At 42.7% G+C, this 23,798-nt stretch overlaps 1 protein-coding gene across 2 annotated transcripts in view; it reads left to right on the top strand.

Moving 5' to 3' along the window:
* Positions 1-22,192, top strand: part of pex5la (peroxisomal biogenesis factor 5-like a) — a 112,872-nt gene extending 90,680 nt beyond the window's left edge. For both annotated transcript variants that reach the window (XM_085399196.1, XM_085399195.1), the window contains 7 exons: positions 6,915-7,031; positions 8,822-8,965; positions 10,704-10,774; positions 13,526-13,744; positions 15,648-15,813; positions 18,774-18,931; positions 21,027-22,192. In XM_085399196.1, the coding sequence (XP_085255322.1) occupies positions 6,915-7,031; positions 8,822-8,965; positions 10,704-10,774; positions 13,526-13,744; positions 15,648-15,813; positions 18,774-18,931; positions 21,027-21,228 (1,077 nt within the window). In that variant the 3' untranslated portion in view covers positions 21,229-22,192. The remainder of the gene's footprint in view (positions 1-6,914; positions 7,032-8,821; positions 8,966-10,703; positions 10,775-13,525; positions 13,745-15,647; positions 15,814-18,773; positions 18,932-21,026) is intronic.
* The last annotated feature ends 1,606 nt before the right edge of the window (positions 22,193-23,798 follow it).

Raw genomic sequence — 23,798 nt, 5'->3', positions numbered from 1 at the left:
ATTCATTTTACGAAGCTGGCACTTATGGGAACCTGTAAGCTTATGCCTTTAGTGCCTTTGCACATAAAATCTGTGGAAAAGGGAGGATAAAGTGGCAGCGGTCCAAGACTACTAACTATACAGGGGAGATATATTTAAAGTATGCACAGTGCATGTCACACGAGGACGCCATAAATTACTTTGAGCTGATGACAATGCAATGCTTTCATTAAACAGAGAAGCCCTGAAATTGCTGCAGGCTAAATTGTGACTTTGGGAAACAGCGTTTTGGCTGAGGGGCATAGGAAAAGGTCCCACAGTGGTGATAAAAATGAGACGAAGGTGACTGCGCACCCTCCCGTTTGATTAAAACGCAGCGGCTTCAATTTTATCTGACAGAATATTAGTCTGAGGCAGTCTTGGTTTAAGTTGCCTTTGTTGCGGCAATGTAGTTGCCGACAAGTTAGAGATGCAGCCCTGCGATCAAAAGGTCAGCAGTTTTAATCCACAGTCCTCCTGGGGAAAATTAGGATGGGGAAAGTAAATGAGTAATGCCTCCACTACTCTCAACAATCTCCATCTCTGTGCCCTCCAGCAGTCCACAAAATTGCAAATGTTGGAGCTGTAAAATTTTCAGCGTGAGAATGAAGACGCACAAAGCATCTCCTAAAAAAGTATAAATGTACCTGCATTGAAGAAAAATGATATTTATATATTTGATGAGTGGTGAATGCAGCATGAATGGAAACTTTCAAAATGTGGAGTGCAAAAAGTGAGCCTTTGTGCTTTGAAACAACACTTTGGGTCACTGAAAAATGAGCTGGTGAAAGTTCCTTCCAGTGTGAAGGTTTTCAGGAGCCCAGGTTCTGTGTTTACATGCAGACTTGTCATGTGTAAAAAACATTAGCATGGCCCTGTTTATTTGTAGGCTTCCTATATGTAGGCCAGTATTTGTACACATTCAGGGCTATATCGCCACATTAGACATGCTCTCAACAGCTATTTTTTAAAATTGAAAGCAGAAAAAAGTATTTGTAGCCTAACATGGAAACATAAGTGAAAAATAAAGAAAATCCATTAAATAAACTATAAGCTATAGTGCAGTATGTAAGATGCTGTCCCTTTATCTACTTTGATCCCACAAAAAGCTTCATTTGGCTGTTAATTAAACTTTCTATGTACTTTAATGAAATATGTATTTGATCCCCGATCAAGGGGGCGAGCTCTTGATGGCGAGCACAGAGGGAGCGAGGGAACACGAGGGAGCGACGGTGCAGATGTGATGGGCTGGGGAAACATGAACATAATGAAGCGAAACACAATGAGAGAAACAAGAACTCACACAATTAAATAAACACAGTTGGCAAGGACACAATAACCAAAAGCTAAACAGAATAAGCAACCGAGGCACTACAGAGTCAACCGTAGAATAACAAAGTAGACTAACATCATACAAAATGACAAAAACCATGAGAAAACTCAAAACACTGAAAACAAAAGACCCAGAACCGTGACAATAATGTGTTACCAAGTGGTGGCTGTGGTCCCAGTTATCTTCAAACTTGTGTAGTTTTGGGCTGATCCTCCACCTTCCTCATCATCATCCTTGTGTGGAGCTCCAGAACGAAGGCGACTGTTTTTTTATTGCTTCCATTTCTAGATGATCCCACCAACAGTTGTTACGTCTCCCGATGGTCTTGTAGCCCACTCCAGCCTTGTGTGCTGTACATGCATAATGACTTCAGATCAAGTTGATTACCTGTAATCTGCATGAAACATGGGCTCACAGGCCTGGTATCACTGGCAGCCAGAATTCCAGCTGGATTCAATGGGATCAAGTGCTTATTTCACTCAGTGACATTCAAATCCATTTATAACTTTTATCTAATGCATTTTTTCTACATTTTAGATTGTTATTCTCTCTGTCACTATTAAAATAAAACTACCATAAAACATTGCAGCTGCGTATTTCGTCAGCAGCTATCAAATAATATACTGCAGTGTCTACTACAGTGAGGAAGAATACAATAAGGAAGTAGGTCCTGAAGGTCACATCTTCACTACTATAATAAAAGAAGCAAACTTTGTTGCTACTCCGGCTCAACCTAGAGTAAGGATCTTTCATTTCAGTTTGTTTGCAATCAGCCACAAACCTTTACATGAAAAAGCCCTCACTGAAGTAGATCTATGTGCTGTTATCAAAGACATCCATGCAGAAGGTCTGCCAAAATGCACTGGTAGCACTTTGTCCACAGCAGTGCATTTTACTCGTCTCTGAGTGACATTATCGGGACTCTAGCTTTCTTCCAAAGACTGTGTTTCAAGGTAACAGTTCAAACTGACGTCCTGTTAGGCCAGTTATCATCGCAAATTTCAACATCACAAGGAACAAAACAAAATAACATTCATTTATGGATTATTAGCATTTTTTCAGTTAGCGAAAAGCAGGAAATATTCACTTTAGTGTGATGAAGGTTGGTCTGATGGTTGCCAAAAGCTTTAAAGCCTGTGGGTCTCCATTCCCTCTGCACCTGGTGATAAAGTCGTTTGTATAAATGCAGACATGAGCGAGATCTGAACTCATCCATAAGACAAAGTTTCATGTTGCTGTTTGAATGCTAACTATGCTGGTTTACACACACAACTCCCGTGAGTGTGCATCTCTACCTTTATATTAAGTCTATAAGTCCACCTGTGTTTACAGTAACGATAATGCTCTATGCAAAAGGGCATTTCATAATCATTTATTATAAATAATTATGGCTCTGTTTTTCCTATCAGGCCTAAGATAAATATATTGCACCTTTCGTTTTTTAGCTGACTTATCGAGAATTTTCATTACAAATTACCTTCTCAGCCGCGTCCATTTATTTTCACTGCATTCATCACCTCAGCCCGTTTGAGTAGCACGCATTAATTGGACTCTAAAGGCAAAACATAAGTATAGTTTTTCCAAAAGTAGGCGACACAAACAGCGATGTGCAAGCTCTGTAGAGGCTGCTATGATTATTGCTGTTGTTAATAATGTATTCATGAAGTAACTAATGAAACCCCACCTCATTTACAAGCAGCGGCGACATGTTTGGTTGTGGGAAGCTCTCTGTCTCTTTCACGTAACACTTCATCAGAGCTGCTGAAATTAGAGTCGCAGCCGTGGCCTCACTCCAGTCGTACGCAGGATATAATTACCTTGCTGTGTCTTTGCCTTGTTCCTCATAATTAAACTGCCAATGCCAGCGTTGAAAACATCCGTCACAGCATTATGAAGAAATATGAATTTCTTGTCATTTCACAACATGCATGTGTATTTACTCGATTTTAATTCTCCGAGCAATTTACTGAGCGGTACCGCAAGCAGTTTACCGTCTACGACTTGGAAACATTGAGATGATGGGTAGGTAACAGGGCCAATGCAGGCCCTGCGATAAAAATAATGAAAAAACATTAAAGCCGTAGTATTTAAATTACCACAATGACTGCAGCCTGCCATAAAAATCTATTATAAGAACATGAAGATGAACACTGCCGGAAGCCAGGAGGAAATGATGCTGTGCAGGGAATCAGGATTCGGGACTAACAACTGGAAGTATGGATCATATGAGCGCAATATTGTGGATTTTTAATTTATTTTAAGTAAATGGTAGTTTCTTAATCTTATACTGATTTTAGGGGTAAAAACTGTATTTTAGCATTTTATTATTAGTATTAAGGAAGAGGGTCGGAGTCATTGTTAACCTTCAGCAGTGTATTTTTACACACTTTGTAACTGCAGATAGCACTGATAGTGGTGTAAACAAGCGAGCTGCTGGGCATCTTTTCTCCGTTATGTTCTGTAACACAGGAAACATCCTGACACCAAGATGAATAATACAAGCCTGTAATAACAGCCAATCATTAAGCCAGTCAGACTCAGCCGATGTGAATGCAAGACTAACGTGTGCTGGTTACTTTCAGCAAGACATTTTAAGGACTTCCTGCTATGATACTCGCAGTTCTCACACTGGATCACGCTGGTCACACTTTGTATATCAGTTCGATTTATTGCATAAATGCTTGCTTAAACTTAGAGTACAATGTGTGAAGGAGAGATGAGAAACACCTTATTATTTACATGTGGAGTTCAGATTTGGGCCCAGACTGTCAAGTCAGGGCTGTGTGCAGGCAGGAGTGGTGGTAAGGAGGACCCAAAGTGCAGACGCTCAGAGGCAAGAGCGTACTTCAAAACAGCTTTAATGCTAAACTCAAAAAGTACCAAAACTGAGAATCCAAAATAAACACGGCCGGACGGACAGACAGACGAGAGTAGATCACGACCAGGACGGAAGAAAACACAGGCATCCTAACACAGAGAGATTTATTAGCTCAGCTGTTTAACCCTCTCGAGGCGGGCGTCGCCGATTTGCAACAGTTAAAAACTAACAACCTGATTACCCCACATACATATTTTATGAGTTTGCTGTACTCAGAAGTACCACTGCAGGACTTGGTTGTGCATTAGCAACAAAAAGTTTAATTTGAGCCTGAGAGGGTTAATAGAGGGTGTACTGCAGTATTTAAGAGGGACCAGAGAAAAAAGGTACTTGGTGTTGTAGGGATTTGGTGGTTTCAGCCCAGATGATACTCTTCTGTTGCACCACACACACCAGCAAAAACAAAAATGCTAAACAAAATAATGTGGTGCAGCGACACAGGGCTATGACACAAACTCACATGTTTCTAAATGTAAACAGCTACTCGACCTCCAAATTTCTGCTTCAAACACCGACTCTCTGATGCCATGCTTCCTGATGGAGCCGACAGCGAAGGCTCCCCTCGATGCAATTTGTGTGCAAGTCAGCAGTCTGCAATTACCTGCCATCTTTCACCACGAGGGGCCGCACCGTGGCCTTGATGTCAGTCAAAAGGATCATTTCATGTGGAGATCTGAGACCTTTGACACAAACACATGTGTCCTTATAGCAGGTCTCTCTGACCCTGCTTGCTTCTACAGTGTCTCACACACGCATGTACTGTGTGCGACGCTGTCATGTTGTCATGATGACTATAAAGGACTGAATAAGTCAGAGGAAGCTGCTCTGCTCTGTTTGGCTTCCTGTTCTTTGCTCTGCTTCTGACAGGAAGGCGGTTACAAATCATGAAATAAACCAGCTGGAAAGAAAAAAGTGGCCATGCAGAGTATTCGCGTTTTGCATGAAAGGCAGTCATGTCATTAAGTAAATCTGTAGCGACAGGCATGTACGTGAAGAGAAATGGGACCGCACACCAAAAACTGCCCCATCATGTTTACTGTGTACATAAATAGGACAGGAACTTGTAAGCCGTATGGCTGCACACCACACAACTGTGCATCCAAAACTTACATTCCCAAATTCCCAGTTATTTCCAGACAGGACTTACAACATCCTGCTGATATCCCAGCTGCACATGAGACTTACCACACAAATGGTGTGAGAAATAACACAACACTGCAAACTGTTACACCCCGTTTAGCGACACTGCAGTCAATTTACCTGTGACACGCACTGCAAACAATTCGGGTCTCAGTACAGCTGGGAAGCAGCGCTATGCATGACCTGTAATCTGGAATATAAAGGGAAGTGGCACAATCAAATAAACAAAAAACAAAGAAGGAGGTTAGTCCGCCCTTACACAACTCACTCACAATCAATACCCGCCTTCACGGCTGGACGAACTAACCAAAACAAAATTCCAAATCAATCAAAAGAACGAACAAAAAAGGACAGCAGAGACAGCACAGCTGAACAACACAAACAACATTATGGAATAAAATATTACCCAATAAAATATCAATTTTGTGAAACCATTCAAAGTCAAAGCTAAAACACACACTCAATATACCTACAATATTGATCCGTCTCCCTGCGCGCAGTCGATCGAGGGCTTGATCAATTCTTCTATTAAAACTCGTGGTCACACTACAAAAGTCCAGCGACACGCATTAAAAACGGGCACCTACAATAACAAATTATCCAAACAAAATGGCAAAAGTCTCTTACCGACAGTATGCCCACTCGCACCCAAGTGAATTAATCACTCTTCTGTTTTTTCCACAGAAGAGTGCTGACCTCACCCCACACACCCACTACCTTTTCATAGCTCTTCAGCCAATCACCTGGCAGAGAGCAACAAACTGCCAGGTGACACGTGTTACAATCGGTTTTCTTAAAGCCTCTTTGAAGTGTTTATAGGTCTGCTACCATAATAAATAAACACAATTCAACAGTTTCCTTATCATTAGTAGTCTTGCCGTTAATTACATTACAGTAAGCTGTCGTATTCAAGGGTTATTGCAAAACAACACAAACTCTGGTTGATTAAACTAATTGATGGCAAACAAACATGTATTTAAAAGGTTCCCAGTACAGGCTTTGATTTCCTGTCAGAAGAAATGTTAGAAAATGCTCCAGGAAGCAAACTCCCACATTACACTGACAGCCTTCGGTCTGCTGATTGAAGGGTGCAAATATCATCCTGATAGAGTTCCTTAAGTCCAACTCTGTCAAGGAAAGGTGAACATTTTGTGTGTTTCTGATCGTCTTAGAAAGAACAGACCAAGCTTAAAATATGCAAATTATTGAACGGCAGAAACAGTACTTCAGGTTTAGCTGCTGTTTTGAAGAATTAACCGATTCTGTTGAAAGAAGGTGCCAGCCGCGTGTTTCATTCTGGTCGGGTCTTCATCCATTTCCTGCAGCTGCATTTCCAGCATAAAGCACATGCAGATGTGATGAGTCATCAGGAGTGTGAGGTCTGTACATTACAGCACGGAAATAGGCAGACGTGACATTTCCAACAGTAGGGTGATTGCAAATTGCAAGAGCTAACTATTCACTCATTTCCCCCCTGTCACCTTCCACTCCTTCCTTCCTGTTTTCTTGAACTGTGTCCTCTCTCTCTCTCTCTGATGTGTGCAGTCAGATACCGAGTTCTGGGATAAGATGCAGGCAGAGTGGGAAGAGCTGGCTCGGCGAAACTGGCTGACGGAAAACGAGCAGGCACAGATTCCCTCCACTGTGTCTCCGTACGAGAAGGTCACTATCATTAAAATGTTACTCTCAGCGCGCACGCAGATTCGTCCTGATGACAGTGATGCAGGAATATGCAGAACTGCGTGTGCGCCTAGAGTGAAAGTGTGCAGTATGTTTACATCTGACATCTATAAAAACCTGAAACCAAATATAGTTTTATCAGCCTTTGTAGATCAACATTTAAAATATCTGAGCTATTTATTGTCTTCCACGTTGATTTAGTGTCCAATTCTGTATTTATCCATGTGTGACTGTCAGAATTTATGCAGCCATAAAATGAACCTGTGCTAATATTCTCACAATGCGCATGAGGGAAGATTTATGATTAGTAAGTGGCCTTGAAGTCTCAAAGTGATGAATGAGTGAGCAACGGAGGGATTTTAGGAACAGGCGTGATTAATGGAGGCTTGTCACCCTGAGGTTAACGGTTAACGGTTAACGGTAACTTTAAGGTTACTGTAATGCACCGAGCTTTGTGGATCCAGAACTTTTATATATGTGAATGGGTTTTAAAAATGAGGAATGACGTGTAAACTAGTGTTAAACGACTCCGTGTTGAATGTGAAGCCTTTGGTCTCAGTCACACATACCTGGTAAGCACTGGTATCCATGCAAAGATGAGTATTCCTCTAGTGGTTGCCAGTAGTTACTGGAGGTCGCTTGCCGTCGCTGTGAAACTGATTCTTAAAGACCAGCCAGTGATGCCATCACTACCAGTTACTATACTGTCGCTTAGCATTAGCTGATAACAGTGGTCACCTCCAGTTTGTGTGGAAGATACCTAATTGTCTGCAAGCACTGGCTAACTACTGGCTAAGTGATTGTGAACCTGTGACGTGTAACCTGTCAAACTTTCAAGTTTCACTAGCTAGGAGGCCAATTAGGGAGTCTATGCAGACAAGTGGCTTCTTCCATGTAAGCTCCAGGCGACCGTGGCAACCTGCTAGTGACCAAAGAATTTAAATAGAAGTTTCCAGCAACATAGCCAACACCCATTAGCCAGGTTGTTGGGGAATATGGATTTTTTTTCACCTAGAGTCAGCTGCCGGGTGAATGCTGTGCCACAAAGGGATGAGGTGGTCTCTAGGTCTGTTTGACCGATTCCCTATTGTGTATGAGAAGAGTGACAATATGAAAACCCAAGAGTGAAACAGCGAGTAAAGCTAAAGCTGCTTATTTTATTGAAAGCAGCACAGATAATTAAAGTCTAAGAGTCTAAAAATATGCCATTCTGAAGAAGAAACATACAAAAAAAAAAAAGTAATAATTTAGTTGTATTTATCTTTCTGGTTCACGCCAGACTGATCAACACTACTTGTTAATGTGTTGTGATGCAATGTAACAACGCCTGCACACTGACCTGCATGTTTACCGCATCACAATGACGTTTTCCCGAGTTTCAGAGGACATGAGCACATGTCTGAGCATCACCCACCAGCTGACCTTCTTATGCCAGGAAATCATGTGAGATCAGACTTGTGGGCTTTCTGTATTGATCCCAGCGTAGCGCTCGTTCTTAAGGAAAAATCTGTTTCAAAGTCATCGTGCTCAAAAGCACGCAACACACCAGGGTAATCACAGTTTGAAAATGCAAAGTTTAACATTTAAAGAGAGCAGACAAACCCTGGGGAGCTCAGTCCAGGTTTGATGTGAAGGAGAAAAGATCAATTCCTGCTCCTGCAGTTTTGCTTAAATATACAACTGCACAGGACACTTGGTTTGCAATGGAATAATAGAAGAGTGAAACTGACGTTGCCACTGTGCTTGTTTTTATCTTTTCTTCTTGCTGATAGGGTTACTACTTCCACACAGATAATCCTTATAAGGACTTGCCTAATGCATTCGAAGAGGGACTGAAGAAATCCCGAGAGGGAGACTTGCCAAACGCTGTGCTTTTGCTTGAAGCAGCTGTCCTACAGGACCCTCACGATTCAGAGGTGAATTCTGCTAATATACACATGCACAGAGCTGTCAACACACACTGTTTACCCAGTCAAGTCAGTAGCAGAGCTATTCATATTTACAGACATTTGTACACTTTTAGAGTACAAATGGCCGATAAAACTGCAGCCTTACGCCAGCTAACTGGACTGGATCACTGAGGCTTTCATTGCAAAGCTATGGCTAAATCCTCCCCTGCTACAGAGGAAGAATGCCTCACTGACCAGCTGATTTGGTAGGCAGCACCCACAGGCTCAATGCTGATTGCCTGTAGAGGTCAGGGGATTTTTTCCCTTTTAAAAATAGTTGTTTACTGTAGCAAAAAAATACTCAACTTGCACTTGATGAGAATTTCCATTTGCCCAGTGAGATGAACAATAGCTCATTCTCCTTTTTGTATTCCTCCCATTTCAATGGAGTGACCTCTTTGCGAGCTGAAAGAGCAAAGCCTTCATTCAAAGTACTTCGGAATCCCCTGGAATATACAGAAATGTGCCAGTTATTCCGAGGAGAGGATTATCCCACGGTATATGGAACTAATACGATTCCAAATTTCCTTGTAGGGCACGTAGCGGCTTATTGGCCGACTGCGAAGACCTCTGAATCATTCAGAAATCATTTGGCGCCTGGTTTCAAAGAGCTGAACAAAAAAAGCATGTAGAGAGATTAGAACAGGTTATTAAATGTGCCCTTACACACACATCATACAGTGGGACTAATCTCATAATCTGGATTGGATTTCAGGTTCGTTATATCATTGTCTGGCCTCTTGTGTTGATGAAGGCCCTAATTCAAGTCAGTGTCGTCCCTCTAACACATAAACATATTCCAATTAAAGAGGACAGCAAGTCATTTAAAGCTGTGGGATAATGATCTGCTCAGCTGAGCAGCAGAAGGGGATGATAATCAGCTGCTTTGGGCAACGATGAGACAACCCCCAAAACAGGAATGCTTTTTTTCCTTCTTGTTTTCACTAGTTTTGCATTTGGCTAGGGTCAGTGTTACTACTGGTAGCATGAGGTAATACCTGGACCCTACAGAGGTTGGTAGTAACTCCTCCAGGAAGGCTCATCAGTACGTACCATTGCAAGGAGGTTATCTGTGTCTACCAGCACAGCCTCGAGAGAATGGGGGAGATTGGGGTGTGCCAAGTTACACAGGAAATGGGCAGAAAATGAGGGGCAAGAGGACTTCTGGAGAGATGAATCCAAATTTGAAATATTTGGTTCAAAGTGTTGACAGTATGTATGGAGGAGCAGCCCTGAGTGTCTACAGCCAACTTTTAAACACGGTGGAGGCACAATCGTGGATGCAGTTACCTTCACATTTTGATCCACTGTATATCATCTATAAAGCATCTGATTGGCAGGGGCTTCATGTTTCAGCATGACAGCGATGCCAAACACGATGCCAAACAATGCAGTAAATGCATACCTGGATAGGTCCCATCGCGGTTACACACAAAATAAACTATATTTATTATTAAAGTATGCTCTTTTTCAGTTTTACTACATAATATCTGATGGTGCCTGAGGACAATAGTCCAAATAAAACACTGTCAGTCTTAATCATCACTGCATATACCCCAGTTGTACTTCCTTAAAATTAGCTGGAGCTATGGATGTCTTAACTCACAGTAGCCAGACAACAGCCGTGGCAGCATAGGCTGTACACTGTTTCCACCGTGTGTTTTTTACTCTTTGTTCTTTACCTGTTTGTATTGTTTTGATGCAGGCCTGGCAAGTCCTGGGGACCACCCAGGCTGAAAATGAGAACGAGCAGGCAGCGATTGTCTCCCTCCAGAGGTAATGACAAACAACTGCAAATGGTAAATGGCCTGCATTTGTATAGCGCTTTTCTAGTCCGTAAGGACCCCAAAGCGCTTCACACTACATTCAGTCATCCACCCATTCACACACACATTCACACACTGGCGATGGCAAGCTACATTGTAGCCACAGCTGCCCTGGGGCGCACTGACAGAGGCGAGGCTGCCGGACACTGGCGCCACCGGGCCCTCTGACCACCACCAGTAGGCAACTGCATTCAGTTCCCATTTAAAATCAAAAAACGCTCGCAGACATTGGAGTCAGTCAGCTGTTGCTGCTTGGGAACACCATATGTTTGCACAAGTGGGACACTGTGGAAATATCATGTGAAAAGATGAAGCCCAGCACGTGAAATTTGCCTGCGAGGTTTCACTGAACTGTTTAACAGCAGTAGGTTCAGCGAGAACAAAACCAAGTCATAACTATATGCCGATGTTAAAACAGTATTATAAGAAGAACACCATCACAGTTTTGTTCAGTTATCCTTAGATGGAGATGGGAAGAGCAGGCTCTGGGAGTTTTATTCTTAAAACAGAGACACCCCACATGGATGGTGATAGCACAGAGCACGTTTATGAGCAGAAGCCTCAATGGGAGGTGGCCCACTTTCATTCAAACTGGTGAAGCCGGAAATGACACCTTTCTGGGAATGTGAGTGCTGACAACAGAAAACACAAGAGATTCAGCAGAAAGTGTTCTTCCTTCAGATATGGTCCATTTTTCAGAAGAAAGAAACAAGACTAGGAAAATGTGATCGCTGTTAGACGTGGATTACAAACGGTGTCCGCTGTCATGCAGAATATCTTAGTTGGCCTGAGATTCCTGAGGTCCAGCAGAGTCCTACACGCTCCTTCTGTGGTTTGAATGTCTGTGTTATGTAATGGCTCCATCTGCGAAGGCTCTTTTTGTATGAAGTGAGATTAAATGTTTTTAGCTTGTGGTTACAGTGGCATCGTTTCAGATTCACAACACTGCTGTATTCTCTTTTTTATCTGTTTGTTGAATAATGTCATATGCTTAACTTTGTTTTGCCATGTTTATGCTTTAATTCAGAAAATGTCTTCTTTGATACAAAGGCTACACCTACAGTACTGCTATTTGAAATAAAGCAATTAAGATGTGATCGAAGGGCAGACTTTAAGCTATGACTCGAAAACCGTATCACATTAACTGTTTTTTTATGCAAAGTCCATTTTCAGACAGGTGACTGAAAGGTGGGTTTTTGACGAGGTGAGACCCGTTCCCTTGTTATTCGATGACAAATTAAGCAGATGAAAGATCTGATTCCAATTGTTTACCTTCTGTTTAGTAGCTGTTTGCTGGAAACTGCCAAAAAGATGAGACGTTATATGTAAAGTTCATCATTAGGCTGGAAAACAAAATAAACATAGAAAGGCCAGTTCATGCCTTACTCTAAGAAAATCACAGAGGGCCTGGAAGAGCACAAAGTAGAGCAGAATTGTTGATGCAAATGATGCAAAGAGAAAAGCACACCAAACCAGAGAAATGAAGCAAACCACATCGTCCGTCAAACACAGTGGAGGCTGTGCTATGGCACGGGCATGTGTGGGTCACAACTGTTTATTGATAGTGTGACTGCTGATAGAGGTAACAGGATGCACTGTGAAGTGTACAAGGCTATACCCTCTGCTAAATGGTGCTAAACTGATCAGAAAGGATTTCACAGTGCACACCAATAATAAGAAGCATACTGCACATAGCAAGGCAAACATGGCCGACTCAGTCACCGGCTTTCAACCAACAGATCGTGCTCTTTAGTTACTGAAGAGAAAACTGGATACAGAGAGATCCCAAAAAGTAACAACAGTAGGAGGCTGAAGGCCTGGCAGATCATCTCAAGGGCGGAAACACAGCATTTGGTGATGTCCATGAACAGTTGTCGAGGTACAGGCCGTCAAAATCTGCAAATTGTGTCTGACGGTCTAATTATTTTTAAGCCTATAAAAATGGGGGACTAAGTATAAAGATGTCTATAATTCCTAAACAGTTTCGTATTTTTGTTAAACGCCTTGAAGTCAAGTCTGCACTTTGATCACACCTTAATTGTTCGATTAAAATCCACTATGTACGGAGGCAAACAATGCAACACTGTGTGAGTATTTATGGGCCTAACTTTATATGCAGTGAACGTCAGTGTCCTGAACCAGGGTTTACGTCATTTGCAGTGGGACTGAAATAATTTGGTTTGTGCGAGATTAGGATGGTTTTAAGGAAGCTGGCACATCAACTGTAGCAAATCTGGCTAAAAAATTATCTTGTTGAAAGCTAAATCTCGTTTTGGCCTCCCCTTTAGTCTTTCAACTAATCCAAGTCGTTCATCCAACACTGTTCTGTTCTTCTTCCCTTTTCAATTATGAAGTGCCAGCACAATGGCAAGCGTCCACGTGATATAACCGGTGATATAACTTCAGCAATTACTACAAACATACTTTCCGTCTCTGGAACAACCACCCATGCCGTTTTGCCTAAGTGCAAAGCTAATTCAAATCATCAGCTGTGGGTAGCATGCAAACACGACTCTCTGCAGCAGAGACGGAGCAGGAGAAGTGTTGCTCGTTCGCTCTGGCCCAGAAATCATTAGCCTTGGCCTGATGTTCCTCTGCTTTGGCCTGTCCCAATTAATGCTTGTCAAATCTAGATTTCTCTTTGAAGTGAACACCTTACTTGATTTCTCTTCTCCCGTGAACGAATCGTGTCTCCATCCAGGTGTTTGGAGCTCCACCCAAACAACCTTATAGCCCTCTTGGCTCTGGCAGTGAGCCTGACCAACACTGGTATGCGCCATGATGCCTGTGAGGCCCTCCTCCGCTGGCTGAGACACAATCCCAAGTACAAGCATCTTGTCAAAGGCAAGACTCATCTAACGGGATCTCCAAACTCCCAGCGCAGGATGTCTCATGCTCCCAACCTGGGCAGACATGAAAGGTAGAGTATTTAAACTCTTTAGACCTAATTAAAAGGATCACTACAGCATAAGAAAACCTGCAGTCTCTTGTTTGCCACTTTATTAAAGATGGACGGATGTCTCGTATGTTGGCTTTGTACACATATCAGAGGCTGCAGCAAGTCAAAGGTGTTGTTGATGAAGTGGAAAGCAACATGTAGCTGTGCAGGCTTCTTAAACTTGTAGCTGTTAACAATTACTAAACCAAGTTTAAGACATTTCACTTTAAAATCTGGTCCTGGGTGTTTGTTTTGTACACTAATACACTGATTATTTAACAATAATTGGCTATTATTTTGCTATCTGTCTGTTTTCTTCCACCTCTCTAATTCAGAGTCACAAGGAGAAGGGTTATCTCAACTATTATAAGCTACAACCCGGACAGGTTGGTGTGTGTTTAAAGGGCTAACAGAGAGAGACAGACAAGCATTCACACCTGCAATGCTAACCACAACACATACCTTCAGGACAGGCATGTGGACGTTAACCTGCAAGGAAAGGAGGGTGTTGGTACTAGCAGTTAACATTAGCCACACATCAGTTTTTCCTTCTATTTATAACATTATAACATACTGAATTTGTGTGTTTTTTTAATTCAACAATAAATATCACGTGCTGGGAATATTTTTAATTCTAGCAAATATGAATGACAAAATCCTTCTTCCACAGATTCCTGGTTCCTTCTTTCCTAATAGCAATTGTTGCCACAGCTGACGAAGCTGTGGCAGACGGGCAGTTTGACGTGTGCTTACACTCCGTTGCAACATTATAGCAGACGGCTTCATTCATTTGGCTGGCTTATCTTTATTATTGGGATTGTTCGTGTCTCTAATATAAAATATATGCACAGCCAAAAAAATAAAAGGAAGACACTGAAACTGTCAATAGGAAACAAACAATCATGCTAGATATCTATACTGACATGGACTGGGTAATGAAAGGATGCTGAGATGGTGCTCAGAGTGGGCCCCAAGAGTAGCTGACAACAAAGGGGCGTGCTCCTGATGAGGTAACTGATGGCGTCCTGGAGGAGCTCCTCCCAGATCTGGACCAGACTATCGCTGAGCTCCTGGACAGTTGGAGTTGCAGCCTGGCGGCTTCGGATAGACAGAAACAGAAAGTTTCAGATGTGTTTTATTGGATTTGACTTCTGTTGTTAAAACTGGTAAAATTACGATTCCAGGATTTGTTAATACTCTCGTATATGTACTTGTGAAATGTAGTACTGGTGACACTGGTAGTGGCAGTAATACTGGTGAGATGGTAGACGGAGGGTTACAGTACATGTGTGGACCTTGTTAAATTACTTTGTTAAGTGCGTGCTGTCTGCAATATTTTAAGTCGTATAATTGAGGTTGTTTGGTATATCTGATCTGAAAGACCTAATTCCACTCCCGAGGTAAAGTAGCGCTTTATCAAATCATTAATCGTCTAGTCAGTGTGAAGAGACACAGTTACAGCCCAATTACTGCGGTCTCCCCTCTAGTCCACGGAATAACATCCCTTTAAATTTTTGCTGCTCACCTCATCCCTCATTTTCTATCCCTTCCTTTTATCGCTCTGCTAAGGCTCGCGTCACAGTTTTCAGATACATGCACTGCTAAATATTAGACCACAGCTTCACTCATGTTTACAAACATCAGTGAACATGTTTACAAACTGTTTACAAACAGAAATTCATTCTTTCCATACGACCGGCCTGGTTTCCAGTTTTCCTCTCTGTACCGCCCCCATCATTCCCCCGGCTGCCTCTCATCATGTTACGCTGTGAATAAAAGTCCAGTGCACATCATGGCCCTGCAGTCTTATGCGTGCTTACTCAGCAGCCTTAAGTCACACTAATCCTTATCTCAATTTTGTGTGTGTGTGTGTGTGTGTCCACAGCTCCCTGCTACCAGAGGTCAAGGAGCTCTACCTGGAAGCAGTTCAGCAGAACTCTGACAGCATCGACCCAGATTTGCAGACGGGCCTCGGGGTGCTTTACAACCTCAGCGGAGAGTTTAACAAAGCCGTGGAGGCCTTCAACACGGCTTTGTCAGTGCGGCCCGAGGTAGACACACAGCCCTACGCACTACACACAGGGGCACGGTTTAATATGCATGGTTCTCCAAAAAGATGACTTTAGGCTGACACTTTACCATATACCAGTCAACAACTTAGCAGCTTTGTTAGTTAGGCTCTACTTATCAAGTATAGTTTTTAAAAGAGAGAAGGGAAATAAGTGATAATCCAAACACGGCTCATAACACATGAACAGCTGGCACTGCATTAATGCACCAATGTCAACGGCTTTCATACAACAGTGGATCGGTTGCTCACATATTACATCCATGTTACAGCACAACAGTGGGTTTTCTGTTGTCGTGGTGTTACGGCCCTAGCAGGGCCTCCTCCTGAAGATGCCTGTGTGGGCGTGTCCCACCACCTCTTCTGCCTGAGGTGCCACCTTTCCCTTTTACACAGCTGACTCGCGTCAGTAATCAAGGAGATTTAAGCCCAGGGAAAGGTGAGCTCTGGGCCAGAGTGCCAGTAGTGTGGTTACAGCTTGTGAGCTGAGTGCTTGTTGTGTTTGCAGCTAGTGAGCTGCTCTTTCTTTTTGGCTTACGTTTTACTTTATTGATAAGGTATGTAATTTAGACTTAGACTTTAGACTTAGTGGTCTTAGTGTTTCAGAAACTGCTGATCTGCTTTCACACACAATCATCATCTCTCAGGTTTAGAAAGAATGATTCAAAAAAAGAGAAACTTGGTGAAAATCCTTCCTTGGTGTCAGCGGTCAGTCAAAAATAGCTTCCAGCTGATAGGAAGCCAACAGTAACTCAAATATGGCACCAGTTACCACAGTGGGTGAGCAGGCGATCGTATGGCCCTTTCATGCATGTCTTCCCTGTCTTTCTCTGCTTTCCTGTCTAGTTCCATTATTGTAATCAAATAAAGGCAAATGCCAAAAAAATAACCAGTTATTACAGGCAGTATATAAAAAGAGCATCTCTGAGTGCACAGTGCAGCAGCAGAAGACCACACTGTCTGCCCCGCCTGCTTAAAACAGGAAACTGAGGCTACAGTTTACATGGATAATACAAGACTGGAAAAATGTTGCTTGATTCAATGAGTCTCATATTCTGCAGCAACAATCGCTTCATCCGGCTTCGCATCAATAGTTCAGGCTGTTGGTGTTAGAGTGGTGCTGGGTACAGTATCTGGAGAAGCGGCCCCTTTTGTGCGCCACGGACCAGTTTAATGTCGGACCATATTTTCACGGGCCGGCCTTTAAGGTGTGGCGGATAAATACAACAAAATAAAATGATACAACCGAGACAAAAACTGTGGCGCTTTGTAAATATAATAATAAAAGCGAATTCACTGTGTAATTGTGTAACTTTATTAGCAGCGTCCCCCTGAACAACAGCGAGAGTAACATCCCCCTCTCTGTTACTATGGTAACGTGTAAACGTTTCTTTCAAAATAAGACGCACAACTTCAACACGGGAAAGACCCAGGGAACTGAAAACTGAAACCTCAAGCCTCGCAGCCCGGTATCAAACGAGCGGTCCGTGGCCCGGGGGTTGGGGACCGCTGATCTAGCGCACTTTGGGCCTCTTAGTACCGACCGGTCAGTATTTAAACACCACAGCCGACCTGAGTATTGTTGCTGAACGTGTCCATCCCTCTGCTGACAGCAGAATAGCACACTACGTCCCATGGATCAGATCAAACTGGTTTCTTGAACATGACACTGAAGTCTCTGTACGGCCACCACAGTCACCAGATCCCAGTCCAGCAGAGCATCTCTGGGATGTGGTGGAACGCAGATAAATCTGCAGCAGCTGTGTGTGTTGGTTGTGTGTGTGTGTTATTATCGTGCTGATGTGAACCCTTCAGGAATGTTTCCTGTGAGCGTGTGCTGTGCTTTCTAATACTGTACATACTGTAAGAGCCAGACTTCCAAACACACGCAGCAGACACGAAGCCCCAAAGCATAGCGAGGATGAGCCACGATATCAAGGGAGAGCTTGTGCAAACAGATGCAGTGAGGCACAGCAAACTGTCACAGCAATATGCGAACTGTCGCGCTGCCAAATCTGGCCTGGTGAACTCCTGACTGGCACACATATGCTCTCGCTTGTGATCCAGCACAACGGTTGAGCAAGACGCAATCCGCACACACATACACAAAAACACACATAATTACGCAGAGAGCTAAAAATAATCTCAGATGCATGCATATTCACTCCACTAGAACACACAGGCATGCGACAGATAAAATGGACACGCACGCAAATACAACCAAGAACTTTTCTACCATTTCTCTGTATGCAAATGAGCTCCATCCTCCCAGCACTGTCCCAGGCCGGCATGAATATTACTCACTGTTAAATCCAGCCTCCCGCATTTGACTTGGTAATATCAGGTCCCCTGCTGGAAAAATAGCTCTGAACACAAAGGGAGATAATTATACCCCAGTGCTGGGCTTAGCCAGAGATGAAGGATCCCTGTAACAGACCATGACCTCTGTATGTGCCTGTCTACCTGCAGGTGGGAAACAACAGCAAGGACATCCTTTGTGATATAACTCAGCTATCCTTAAATTACCCTTCTTGAGTTACTTTTAACCAGGGGAGATGTTACAATGCTCCAAAACAGCCCCTTGTTATTTAGGTCTCTAAAGAAATACTGCTTTGTCACGCTGTCACTGCAGATGGAAGGCCATGTGATGCGCAGCAGCCCAGATTATCCAAGTCCTAATTAGTCCATCTATTGTATTAAAGACACTGCAAGCTGATTTTTAGGTCCTTCAAAGGTGGACAGCGTTTAAGCCTTGAATAATTAAATAATAATTGAAGCGATGTCGCTGATGAGTTTTAAATTGCACTAAATGACTGAATGCAAGTCTTGAGTATGTTGGTTATTTAGGCTGGCAGCATCTGACACCACACTGAGCTGTACCAAACCTTCACTACCTGACATTTCCTATTCCTCAATCAACCGATGACTCGCACTCTTGTGCAGGACTACTTGTTGTGGAACCGCCTCGGGGCCACGCTGGCGAATGGAGATCGAAGCGAGGAGGCGGTGGAGGCTTACACAAGAGCCCTGGAGCTGCAGCCGGGGTTTATCCGGTCCCGCTACAACCTGGGCATCAGCTGTATTAACCTGGGGGCACACAGGTGAGTGATCTGTGAGTGGGATAGCATTTCTATTCTTTTTGCGTAATGCAGTGGAGTAGAATTAATAAGCATAACAGCCAAAGTGTAGGTCAGAAAGGGCAGCAGTTGAAGTAAGACAATGCACAGAGTTAATATGTGAGTTTTCATAAATGCCAAATAAAAGCATGACATCTTCACACTGAGAAGGCTGCAGACGATATTGGCTCAAAAATCAAAATGTGGCTGATTAATTTCCTGTTGATAGATTTATTATTGCAGCTCGAATCTAAATTGCAAAATGTGTGACTTGGTGCACAAGATCTCTTCTTATGAATCATTTATCTCGTGTGGTGAGTGGAATACTGTCTGCACATATCAATTCTGCTCATGATACCAATCATATGCATTCATATGAGTTTTAATATGTACCTGCCAGACAACACCCAAAAGGCAAATGCTTATCCACAAACAGAAAATATTCAGATTGAAGCTACTATCAGCGTAGAAATACAAGCAGCAGCACACAACCAGAAATCTGACATGAGCAGACATCAAGACATATCCAAACTCAGCCAGTTACACTCAGAGATGGGCAGTAACGCGTTACATGATGAGTAAGTAAGGGATTACTATTGCAAATTACTATTACTATTACTATTGCAAAAACGGTAATTAGATTACAGTTACTTTCCCGTATGAAACGCTGCGTTACTGCGTTACTGAAACCCTGATTTTTTTGCGAGAATGTCTCATGACAGCGACGTTCGTGACAACAGCTGTGTGCAGATCAACAATGGATCATATATCGAGTGCAGAGAGAGTATGAGCGTGCAGCGTTTAAAGCGTGGAAGTACTGACCTTACTTTGAGTTTGATTCCATAAAAAGTGACAAAAACATTAGTGTCCGCTGTGCGTGGGAAGAAAACTTCTTTTTACAGCGAAAAAACCCCTAAACTTCCAAACAAGCACCGAGTAGCTATGACGTAATGGGAAACTCACAGAGAAACTCGCGGATTCTTCCACTGACCGCGGCACACCTGCACCAGGGTAAACCTCCGCCTGCCCCACTCCTGCTTTACAGGTGAAAATAGAGCAACAGGACCGCTGAGTCTTTGACTTTATTTATGTTCTGCTGTGTTTTACTTTGAAAGACTGAGTGTAAACACAAAAAATACTTTATTTTGTGTGGAATGTGCAGAAAATAGGTTTAAATGTTAAACTAATTTCTTCCAGTCAGAGAATGTTGCAGATAATTAAATTTTTGCTTGATGCATAAAGTTAAAAGATTAAAACTAATAAAACAAGTTTTAAAAAGAGACTTTTCCATTTGATTACATTTTGTATGATGGATTATGCAGAAAAAGTAGAATTGGGCTGAAAGATCTATCGCTTTATCACCTACTCAGGTTGTAAATCGTGTTTTTAAAACGTAACTAAGTAACTGAGTAATTAGTTACTTTTGAAAATAAGTAATCAGTAAAGTAATGTGATTACTTTTGGGGGAAAGTAATCAGTAATTAGTTACTGATTACTTTTTTCAAGTAACTTGACCAACACTAGACAGCTGTCAGTGGCCGAAGTAAATAAATAGCATAGACACTAACAAAATAAAAGCATAGAAATAGTCATAGAAACAACAGGACTTCATGTAAATTTACTCTAGTTCAAATGAGTAAGTTTTCTAAACCTTACCACTAAAACGCAAGAAATGCCTTGACGTTGAGGTAGCTTTAAATGTCTGCACAGTTGCCTTAATGCAACCACACAGGTCCTGTTAGTTTGGCAGGTGAGACATCTGCTTGAGACGTCTCGCAGAGTGATCAAGTGCAGTAAGGTTTGTTATGTTTTGGCCTTTTTGTTTATATTCTTGTTGTGCAAAATAAGTTGGTCTCGTCTTCCTCCCCTCACCCCAACCGACTGGGCGGGCCTCTCCCTGAGCCTGGATTTGTCCAAGGTTTCTTCCTGTTTGATGGCAGCAACATTTCTCAGGGTCATCTTTACCACTGTGTAGTATCGCCTCTTCTTTTAACAACAGTCTGTACGTGTCTCAGAACTGAGGAGACCAGCTGATGGAATTTTGTGATGCAATGACTTGCTTTTATTCCTTCTTCCCCAGAGAGGCGGCCAGCAACTTCCTGACTGCCTTAAGCCTTCAGAGGAAAAGCCGGAGTCGCCAGCAGTCCCACCAGGTGATGTCTGGAAACATCTGGGCGGCTTTGAGGATAGCTTTATCCATGATGGACCAGCCTGAACTCTTCCAGGCTGCAAATATCGGCGACTTGGATCATCTCATGCGGGCCTTCAACTTAGACATTTGACGACCAGGAGGCAGTAATGCTAACATCTGCCCCCTCTTCACTTACTATCTGATTTCTACCCAACAGCCAAAAGTCCAAAGTGCACAGTCAGAATGGACTGATGGACGTCAGAGACAACAGTGTATTTTTATGCACGTCCAAATTAACTACAGTCGTCAAAGCTATTATATTTTTCACCCAAGTACCTCGGAGCAGTTCTGGGGACAGGTTCTTCCAAGGGTTTGAAGGGACTGCTCTGTGTTGGATTTGCACTGTAATTTGTGATTTCCCTGAAGAGCACAAGGACGGGCAAAGATTGTACGAGCAATGCCTTAGAGGACACATCAATTAAAAACTGACTCATCCAGCGGAACAGAGCCGGCAGAGACGGACGGTTGTATGAGCCTGATAGAGCAGACCTCACAGGCCGTTTTCAAAGAAAAGAGAGGAAAAAACATTTGACTCCTGAAGGATGGATTTAGTGAGCAAATGACAAAGACTGCAGCGTATAACCTGGAACTCCAAGCTCTGTTCCTGGCTTATTTTCATCCTTTCAATGGGAAAATAATGATACTGCATGAATAAGCATTTTCATAACTGGATTCTTGTTTCAAATTAACATACTTTTAGAGGTTTTCCCTTTGCACATCAGATAAACAGATATAACTTCCTCAGTCCGAGTGGAATGTGCAAGCCTTACTCAAAAGCATGCGACCAACAATATTTATTTATACTATTTTTATGAAAACAGAAAAAACCCACACTAAGCCATTTTCAGACTAGTTTCATTTTCTTAAATAACTGCTGTCTTTTGAACTTGAAAGCTTTCTGAGCCACTAATTTTTGTTTCGCTCGGTTTTTCTCTCCTTTCTTTTGGCTCCTAGCTCCTCTTTGTTCCCTTTAAGCTGACTGCAGAAACACAGAAAAGCTGGGCAACAGCAATCTATAAAACCTTCATTAGTCTTTTCAAACTTTAGCATATGAAAACGTTATTCTTAACAAGTCTAAAAATATCTCTTTTTATCTTCTTCTGCTAGTTCTGGGATGGCTTCAGAGTTACTAATGACTACTGTACACATTATTCAGTCCTTTTTTATTTTTGCTGACCTGACTCAGTTTGTTTTCTGTTGTCAGTATCTGCTGACGCCGTCACTGGTGTCTTTGCTGCTCCTCCAAAGACAGCAAGGCTCATGCATTTAATAGTCATAATGCATGATTTGAATATTTACGTAAGCTTGGGCAGAATGCTGCACATGTATGATGAACGCTGTTCGTTTCACCACACACTTCAAATCACATCAGGTTGATGTTCAAACTCGAGATGGTTATGCATCTGCAGAAAACATGATTGTGTAAATACAGTGACTCTCCTGCTGCAGGACGAAAGCTTTTCCTTAGACATACTTTTTAGCTGACAGCTTCACTTGCATCACTGCTGCTAGTTTGAAAGTCACTCTCTGAAGTGAATACCCTGTACCTCGCTGTGCAACAGAGTAAATGATAGATAATCTTCTGTACTGCATAGCTCAGCACATTCGGGTGTTTATCAGGCGTGTCCACGGTCTGAGGGTTTTTATTGTAGCTCCTATGCAAAAGGTCATGTTTTATGTTGCCATTCTGAATTGTTGCGGGTCCCCGTCTGCCTCGGCAGACTGAAAGGAAGCGTCATTTCGGTGTTTGGAAAGAAGACTATCAGGCAGAACCAGAGACCAGTGTGAGAGCCATTCATCTTCCAAACTGTACAGCCGGGGTGTCACGGTCTGTACAAGAAGAAGTGTTTCATCAGGAAGTTGCCAGAATGAAAACAAGTGTTCTCCCAGGGAGAAAGTGGTCAGAAGCTCTGACTAAAAGAAAGACTGATCGACACAAAGAGTGCAGCCTTCTGCTTTTAGAACCAGGTTGCACGGACATGGCGTCTTTGACCTTAGTTGCATCCATCAAATTCACCGCCACTGATGAAAAAAGATCAGCTGCTCTACTTGCCAGATACTTAAAAAAATATTGGCACAGACTCTATTTATCACACAACCAGGATAAATAGATCAAACACTAGACGAGAAGTCAGAGATACACAGCACATATGTGCATGCCTCTAACAGTCGGCCTCAGAGGGGAGCTAACAGCGACTTTGGCAACGAGGCCAAAGCAGGGGTGCATGCACAAATGTTTTCACGGTGGGAGACTGGACGATGATAAAAGGTATCCTTCGCTGGAACAAATCAGGTTTACATCCAGGAGTTCATGTTTGATTTCTGTTTGATTAGCATTAAATTACTGTGGAAGTCAAATTTAAGCATGCTTGTAGCTCCATACATGCCAGCGAGGGTCTGTCTGCCAGTTTGGCCCAGACTGAAAGGGGTGGCGTGAAATTTGCTTCCAGCACGTCTCCCAAAAACAAAAGTGTCACTCGGCCGGCAGAATGGGTTTAGCCCAAATAACTGCAAAGTTTGCGACGGCGCCATGAACCTGCATCGAGCTACCTTTAGAGCCATTTGGCTGTCAGCGTTTTAATATAATAAAGCTTGTGGTTAAATTCGATATGGAAGCTCTGCAATCCCTCACCTGCCTGCTTTCTTGTTCAGCCGCTGTTC

The sequence above is a fragment of the Rhamphochromis longiceps genome, linkage group LG23 (genome assembly GCF_057381845.1).
Source record: "Rhamphochromis longiceps isolate RC_006_pf linkage group LG23, R_longiceps_female_GT1.1, whole genome shotgun sequence".
Classification (NCBI taxonomy): domain Eukaryota; kingdom Metazoa; phylum Chordata; class Actinopteri; order Cichliformes; family Cichlidae; genus Rhamphochromis; species Rhamphochromis longiceps.
Note: the sequence above shows the minus strand (reverse complement) of the source record. Positions and strands in the feature narration are given on the sequence as shown.